Genomic DNA, 8,866 nt, shown 5'->3' on the forward strand with positions numbered 1-8,866 from the left:
AGTTCTCAGCTGAGACCCCAGTAATGAAAGATTAACAAGAGAAAAACAAGTTTATTAACGTGAATGCCTCATGGATACATGGGAGATACCGGGAAAAATGAGGAACTCAGAGGTGGCTTGGAATTCAGACTTAAATGCCACCTTTGTAGGGAAAGAGGAGGGGGAACATCGGCTTTCGGGGGAGAGGAAGTGGTTTTAAGAAGGATGAATGAGGCCTGCGAAGAATAGATGGGAGATTAGTGGAAGTTTGTGACCGTTGACCGGGTGACGACTTTCGTGTCCTGCCCGGGGACCAGGCGGCCCTCCCTGGTTGCTGGGCCCCGGGAGGATTTACGGCAGGTGAGCTCCCTTTGGAGGGTTGTCTTTGGGCTGCTCCCTGCATTTGCCGTTTCCCAACTGTCTGCAGCTCGGTCGCCGGTGAGCCAGAGTGGCAGGTTGGGGTGGTGTGTCCTGAGCTCCCGGTCACATGTGGGGTGGCGTGTTCTGCTATCCTTCAGAGAACGAGGGGACTCAGTGAGTGGAAAGGTGGAATGTGGCACTTGAGGAGATGGGGGATTTCCACCCCATCCTTACTTCACCCTGTGATCGGCAGTCAGTGATCCGCTGAAGGTACAGAAACTTACTGAAATACAACTGGGATTGTGCCCAGACTCACCGACATCTAGTGTGTGACAGTCCAGCTGCGCAGAGTGGGTCACATCAAGCATACGGTTCACACTGAGAAGGGGCTTGTCTCGGCCCCTCTGTACATACAACCTGTGTTGTAGACAGGACACCTGAGGACGGTTAAGGGCATTCGCCACCCAGTGGCCATGGCTTGTAGCTGAAGTATGTGCACAGGGGCTTTTCTGTTGTCTGGAGTTGACTATAATAGGCCAACATTCTTGGAATGTAAGTCATCTACCACTAGTGGCTCTTCCTACTAGTAGCTTGCTTCATAAGAAAATTTTTGAGGGATCTTGTCCAAAGAAGCTTTTATTTATTTATTTTTGTATCCTCACCCGAGGACATTTTTTGCATTTATCTTCAGATAGGGCGGAAGGGAGAGAGGGAGGAAGAAAGAGAGAAATACTGATGTGAGAGAGACACATCGACTGGTTGCCACCCACACAACCCCAACCGGGGACAAGCTGCAACCAAGGTACGTGCCCTGAGCGGAAACCGAACCCGGGATGCTCCAACCGCTGAGCCAGAGCCAGAGGAGCTTTTAGTCAGATCATCTTAATGTTCCCATGTGTGTCTGTTTCTGACGACTCAGGTGAGATTGGCAAACTGCCCACGTTTAAAATGTACCACGTGATCACTTTGACATGAAACCACTGCCACCAAGGTCACAGGCCCCCAGGGCCTCTCCCCGTTTCTGGTGCCCCGGGCAGTGGCTCCGCCCACTCCTCCCTTAACGGGCAGCGGGTTCGAGTCCTGTTTCCTGTGGCTGCAGTGCTGCTCCAAGTGCAGGGGCTTTTCCTAAGGTCCCTTCCGGCCCAGCCCCAGGCTGGGGAGGAGTGCAGAGCGCCGTCACGTGGGAGGGGGTGGGTCAGAAGACACAGTGCTTCCCGAAGCACCTGCCCTCTGTGCTGGGGGCATATTTTATTTATTTAATTTTTAAAATATTTTTTTATTGATTTTTAGAGAGGAAGGGAGAGGGGGAGAAACATCAATGAGAGAGAACATCGATGGGCTGTCTCCTACAAGCCCCCCCCACCTGAGATCAGCCCGCAACCTGGGCATGGGCCCTGATGGAATCAAACTGTGACCTCCTGGTGCATGGGTCGATGCTTAGCCACTGAGCCTCACCGGCCGGGCAATGCGTGCATATTTTATTATTTTTTAAAATGTTTTTAAATATATTTTTATTGAATTTTTAGAAAGAGGAAGGGAGAGAGAGATAGAAACATCGATGTGAGAGAGATACATCGATGGGCTGCCTCCTACACGCCCCCCACTGGGGATCGAGCCCACAACCGGGGCATGTGCCCTGACCGGGAATAGAACTGGGATCTCTCAGTCCATGGGACGATGCTCAATCCACTGAGCTTCACTGACTGGGCAATGGGTGCATATTTTAAAGTGATCTTGTGCCCTGGCCTGTGTGGTTCAGTGGTGGGAGCATTGGCCCATACACCAAAGGGTTTTAGGTTTGATTTCTGGTCAAGGGCACATACCTGGGTTGCAGGTTTTTTGGTTTTTTTTTATCCTCACCCGAGGACACTTTTGCATGCATCCTCAGATAGAGCAGGAGGGAGAGAGAGAACCATCGACGTGAGAGAGACACGCTGCCTCGACTGGCTGCCACCCACACCACCCCAACCAGGGCCAGGAACAAACTGCAACTGAGGTACGTGCCCCTAGTGGGAACCAAACCTGGGACTCTGGTCCACGGGCTGACACCCTAACTGCTGAGCCAAATGGCCAGGGCTGGGTTGCAGGTTTGATCCCCTGTCCCGGTCAGGGCACATTTGATGTCTCTCTCTCACACTGATGTCCCTCCCCTTCCTTCCACTCTCTCTAAAAATCGGTGCAAAAAAAAATCCTTGGGTGAGGATTAATGGAAAAAACTTAAAAAGAAAGTGATCTTGTGACTGATTACAACTGGAGTAGACGCCAAGCCTGAGAAGCAGTTCGGATCTCTGGGGGTTTTATGTCAGCCTGGAGTATAGGTTGTCCGCTTCCCCAGGGCGTTCTGCAGGGGCTTTGCAAAGATGAGCCGCTTCTCCCAGGCAGCCCTGTTGCCCTTGGGACCTCGAGCTGTGCTGTGACTCGGGTCAGCACTTCCTTGCGTGAGCCTGAGATGGTCGTGGTCTTGTCAGTCGCCACCTAGTCTCTCAGTCTGCGTTCTCTTTGCACAGGTCCCGCTGGAAGAGGGTTTAAACAAAGCGATTCACTACTTCCGGAAAGAACTGGAGTACCAGGCAAATAATCAGTACATCCCCAAACCGAAGCCTGCGAGAATCAAAAAGGGACGGACGCGCCATAACTGAAAGCTCATTCTCGGGACCAAGGCTCCCTGTTTCACACTGATGGGATGTGTTTCTTCTTTGTTTTTTCTCAGAGAGAGACTTAAACAGGTGTCATGAAGAACAAACTGGAATTTTATTCTGAAGCTTGCTTTAAAGAAATGGATGTGCCTAAAGACTCCCTTCAAGAAACTGCAAATTTTGCCTTGCACTTTTTAAATCTGTTTTTTTAATGTAAAATAGCATAGACGCATCTCTGCGTGATTCAAGTTTTTTATCTTGCTGTGAGAGCAAATGTCGTGACTGTCGTTGACAGTTTTATTTACTGGTTTCTTTGTGAAGCTGAAAAGGAACAGAACCTGGGCTGAAGATGCCGACCTTATTTATAGCAGCGGTGCCCGTCCTGAGACGCGAACTCCGCCTGCAGAGGAGAATGGCCGAGCAGTGGTCCAGGCGGTGGCGCGCCGGCATTCATTCTTCAGTGGATGAAAGAGTTCTGTCTGAGAGCTTTATGTTTCTTTTCATTCAGAATTTTTCCAAGGTCCAGGTTTTAGTTGCAAACTTGACTTTGAACTGTTTCTGTCAGTTTTCATGATCATGATATTTGAAATCACTACTGTGTTGTGCTGCGTATTTGGGGTGGGCGGGTGGGAACGACGTTAAGGTATTCTTGGTTAACAGTGGTTAAATATGCTATTTTAATAAAACATTGAAACTCACTTTCAGTTTTAAAGGTTGACTGGCTTTCTGCTTTCATTGTTGGATTGCTGAGAAACATTGGAGAATTTAATTTAAAAAGTTCTGAAAACATCCATGTTGGTGTAATACATAATTGGTGAGTGGATGCTGAAAACATTATATGCTCCCTGGGCTGAGTCTGGGACTGTACTGACGGCCGTGTGGAGCGCTCCTCAGCTGTCGCCCAGGGTTAGGGTCATGTGCCCTTGTCTGGAAACAGACCAAATGGAGAGAAAGAAGTGCGTGTGAACTGGACGCGGAGTGCAAACAGAGCTCTCACTTCCATTCAGAGTTCTTTCGAGATTTAGTTTTAGTTTTTGTATTTTTTTGGTAACAAACGGAAGAACAATGTGGCGAATTAAAGCAACACGGTCAGTTTTCTCTGCTCGATCTGGACAAAACCTGAACCGGCACCGAGGAGCCCTGAGCACCACGCATGTGGCCAGAACACTTGTGTCCATCACCAACCAGGACGTTGCCTGCCTTCAGAATCACCTGGGGATATATTTAGCTGGAGATGTTCTTTCGATGAGAATTTGGGGCCAGGCTAAGAGAGCAGTGGTTTTATCTGTCACGCTCAGCTTCCTCCCTGCGAGATTCTGGGACCAGAAGTCGGTGCTAGACTGGGTGTGATGCGAGAAGAAAAAGAGGACTCAAGGACAGTGTTTTATTTTTGATTGTCATCATCTTGGCCGGAACGGAATGGTGCACTATTGACTGAGCAGGGATGAACAGAGCTGAGAAGCTGGTTTGGAAACTCCTGGCCGTGGCCCATATGTTGAAGACAGAACACAGACAGAGGGAGGGTGTGGAGCTGACCTGTGTGCTGCAGGTCGGGAGTGCCGGAGCCCCAGGTCCAGAATCCTGCCTCGTTGCTTGCTAATTCTGGGAAGCTTCCCTGGGTTTCATCCTTCTGCCGTTTTTCCCCATGATTTTTATAAAATTCAGGGAATAAGAAGGGGGAGAGGGATTATGTGTAATAATTCACACTCAGGAAAGGGATAACATCCAGGAAAATAATGAAAACTTTGAAGTAAGCATATGCCTGTCCCAAGGAGCCAGGAAAGCGGTATGGAGGGAGCCTGGATTCCAGCTGCACACTTTGGACGCTGAGCGCAGCCCACGGGCCCCATGGGCTCCTGCCCGTCTCCTCTCCATGGGTCCTGGGAGTCTTCCGTCCCTGGATGGTGTTGGGTGAGCTGCAATCTGGTTAATGGTTTTTAATTATGTGTGAGCTTGACTTAGTTCTTAACCTAGAAATTATGTTGAGTTTTACGCTGGTCTGGCCAGGAGAATGAGTTGCAGTTTGGTTTCAGAAAAGAGCCAGGGACGTCTGGGAGGCCCTTAGTGATTTCCTGGAGCAGAGGAGCTGGGAGTTTTAAGGTTTCAGTTTGTATATGAAAGTGATCTGTGTGCTTTACCTAGACTTTCTCGGCGACTGTTACCTTTAATAGGAAAATGGCCCTGACACTGCTACCGCTGCTTCCAGGGGGGGACACTGCGTCACAGACCCCAGCAGGGCTTTGTTCTGATTGTCAAGGTAACCCACCCTTTTTTTTTTAAATCCTCACCTGAGGACATTTTTCCCCCCATATTTTGTTCAGATAGAGTGGGAGGGAGAGAGAGAAAAACATCGACGTGAAAGGGACACATCGAGTGGCTGCCACCTACACGACCCAACCAGGGCCGGGGACAAACTGCAACCGAGGTACATGCCCTTAGCGGGAACCGAACCCGGGTCTCTCTGGACCACAGGTTGATGCTTGAACCGCTGAGCCAAACCGGCCAGGGCTCTTTTTTTTTTTTCCTGTATTAAAATTTTACCTGTATTCTGTTTGTGCCTTAGCCACGTCGGGGAACAAGGGTCATTTTTATCTATAGCTGTGCTGTGGGAAGGAAAGAGTGGTGATCTTGTTTTTCTTTATTGATTTTCAGAGAGGAAGTGAGAGGGAGAGGGAGATAGAAACATCGATGAGAGAGAACACCGATTGGCCGCCTCCTGCACGCCCCCCTGGGGATCGGACCCACACCTGGGCATGTGCCCTGACTGGGAATTGAACTGGCGACCTCTTGGTGCATGGGTCGACGCTCAACCACTGAGCCACACTGGCCGGGAAAGAGTAGTGATTTTTATTATCAAGAACCTTAATTTCTACTTATCCTTCAGGTGGGACACTCTCCCCCGGCAGTTGGGCTCTGACGTAGCCCCGCAGGTTCGCCCGATCGCCTGGTTTCTCCGGAGGGCGGGCCTGGTTATGAAGAACAGAGTGTGCTCATGCAGGTCACATGATTCCTTTTTCCTTCCTGAGGCTGGAAGCGATGGGATTTTTTTCTGCTCTTCACAATGAGAACCCAGTTGAGCTCTTGGAGGTCAAACTCAAAATTTTGGGGTCTCCCTATACTAGCTCCCCCTGGATTTTTAAACTCAGATTGTCTACACTAAGCCTCCAGCAATTCATCAATTATAGTTCAGCTTTTTCCTGCCCTGGCACTCATTCACGCGGGGGTTGTTAACCCAGTGAGTTACGGTTCTCTTGTTCGCCTGTCCGTCTTCCCAGTGGAGGGACAGCAGCTTGTCTTTTGACCTCACTTCTCTGGTGTATCCAGGAAGAGTTGATTTTTCAGTTCTGCTTTTTAGCTATTAGGATGGAGTGATGACTTCCCAAGATCCTTGCTTGTCAATTAATGGGTTTGTCCAAGAACCTTAATGTTTTTTAAAAGTCTTACTATTTGGTACATTTTGAATTTTGTATTTCTGTATTTTTTTATACATTTTATTTTAAGTAAAACTAGTATGATGATATAAAGACCCAGCATGCAGAAGTCAAAATAGCTGACTTTACCATTTACCAATCCTAGGAGGTCAGTTTTTAAAGAAACTAAAGTAAAATAAAATGCGAGGAAGAGACTTCTGTTTCCAAGAAGATGGAACCATCTTCTTATGTTTCTGCTATTTTACCCACCAAGTACAATACAAAATTCTGGACATTAAATACAAAACAAACATAAGGGGAATATGAAAGTAGGTAGAAAAGCCAGACTGACTAAGGACTTCAGGACCCAAGGAAGGATATAGTGGTATTATGGGCTGACTTGTGCCTCACTCCCCAAAATTCATGTGTTGGAACTCCTGATCTCTAGAACCGCAGAATGTAGTCATATTTGGAGTAGGGTCTTTAAAGAGATTATTAAGTTATAAGAAGAAATAAAAAGCATCCAAATTGGAAAGAAAGAAGTAAAACTCATTATTTGCAGATGACATCATACTGTAAACATGGAACTCTATAAAGATTTCACCAAAAAAAAAAAAAACCCTGCTAGAACTGATAAATTTAGTTAAATAGCAGGATACAAAATAAGTATTCAAAAATCAGTTGTATTTGTATGCACCAATAATCAGAAAGGGAAACTAAGGAAATCCCATTTACAATTACATAAAAACAAACAAACAAACAAACAAAAACACCTAGGAATAAATTTAACCAAGGAGGTAAAAGACCTGTACTCGGAAAATTATAAGACACTGAAGAAAGAAATTGAAGAAGATGTAAGTAAGTGGGAGCATATACTGTGCTTATAGATAGGAAGAATTAATAGTGTTAAAATGTTCACATTACCCAAAGCAGTCTATAGATTCAATGCAATTCTATCAAAATACCAATGACATATTTCACAGAACTAGAATAAATAATCCAAAAATGTATATGAAACCACAAAAGATCCTAAATAACCAAAGCAATCTTGAGAAAGAACAAAGTTGGAAGAATCATACTACCTGATATCAAACTATATTACAAGGCCATAGTAATCAAAATAGCATGGTACTGGCATAAAAACAGACATATATATCATGAAAGAGAATAGAGGAGCCCAGAAATAAATCCATACCTATATGGTCAGGCAAGAATATACAGTGGAGTAAAGACAGTTATTTAATAAATGGTGTTGGAAAAATTGGACATATATTTGCAAAAATAAAACTAGATCTTACACCATATACAAGAGTAAACTCAAAATGGACTAAAGACTTAAATGTAAGACTCGAAACCATAAAACTCTTAGAAGAAAACATAGGCAATAAAGTCTTGGCCATTACTCTTAGTAATATTTTTTCTGATGCATCTCTTCAGGCAAGGGAAACAAAAGAAAAAATAAACGGGACTATATCAAACTAAAAAGGTTTTGCACAGCAAAAGAAAACATCAACAAAAGGAAAAGACAATCTTCTAAATGGAGGAAGATAATTGCAAATGATAACATCTTATAAGGGGTTAATATCCAAAATGTATAAAGAACTCATACAACTCAGCAGCAACAACAAATCATTAAAAGGCAGAGGACCTGAATAGACATGCCTCCAAAAAGGACATACAGATGGCCAGCGTACATATGAAAAGATGCTCATGGACCCTAATTATCACAAAAATGCAAATTGAAACCACAATGAGCTATCACCTCACACCTCTCAGAATGGTTATCAATAAAACAAGTGTTGGGGAGGATGTGGAGTTAGGGAATCCTCTTGTACTGGGTGGGAATGCAGGTTGGTGCAGCCACTAAGGAAAACAGTATGGAGCTTTGTCAAAAAAATTAATGGAACTGCCTTATGACTTAGAGATTCCACTTTGAACATATCTGAAGAAACCCAAAACCCTGAATCAAAAGAAAATATGCACCTGTATGTTCATTGCAACATTATTTACAATAGCCAAGCTATGGAAGCAGCCCAAGTGTCTCTCAGTAGATGAGTGAATAAAAAAGAGGTGTAATATTTCTCAGCCATAAAAAAGAACGAAATTCTACCAGCGGTATTATGCTAAATGAAATAAGTCAGTTAGAGAAAGACCAATACCATATGATTTCACTTATATGTGCAACCTAAAGAACAATATAAGCGAACAAACAAATGGACTGAGATACAGAGAACAGATTGATGGTTGACAGAGGGGAGGGGCGTTGGGGGCTGGGTGAGAAAGGTGATGACCCTATCTCCATGGTGGAGCTGAAAAAATATTCTAAGAAAAAGGGTGACAATTTTTTAAATTTGGCAAAACAACATAAATCAACAGATTCAAAAGGTTGAGTGAACACCAAAGCAGGTAAACCCAAAGAAATCCATACCAAGGCACAGAGTAGTCAAACTGAAAACTAAAGCCAAAAGGGGGGAAAATCTC

The 8,866-nt window shown here is 45.2% G+C and overlaps 1 protein-coding gene across 16 annotated transcripts in view; it reads left to right on the forward strand.

The window, feature by feature from the left end:
- The window catches only part of UXS1 (UDP-glucuronate decarboxylase 1), a 111,133-nt gene extending 107,459 nt beyond the window's left edge, over positions 1 to 3,674 (forward strand). For 14 of the 16 annotated variants that reach the window (XM_036262647.1, XM_036262644.1, XM_036262641.1 and 11 more), the window contains one exon: positions 2,847 to 3,578. In XM_036262647.1, the coding sequence (XP_036118540.1) occupies positions 2,847 to 2,978 (132 nt within the window). In that variant the 3' untranslated portion in view covers positions 2,979 to 3,578. Of the gene's footprint in view, positions 1 to 2,846 lie in introns of all 16 variants that reach the window. The other 2 variants (XM_036262633.1, XM_036262634.1) reach the window with 2 other exon arrangements.
- Positions 3,675 to 8,866: the final 5,192 nt, after the last annotated feature.

Source organism: Molossus molossus, unplaced genomic scaffold (genome assembly GCF_014108415.1).
Source record: "Molossus molossus isolate mMolMol1 unplaced genomic scaffold, mMolMol1.p scaffold_m16_p_15, whole genome shotgun sequence".
Lineage (NCBI taxonomy): Eukaryota > Metazoa > Chordata > Mammalia > Chiroptera > Molossidae > Molossus > Molossus molossus.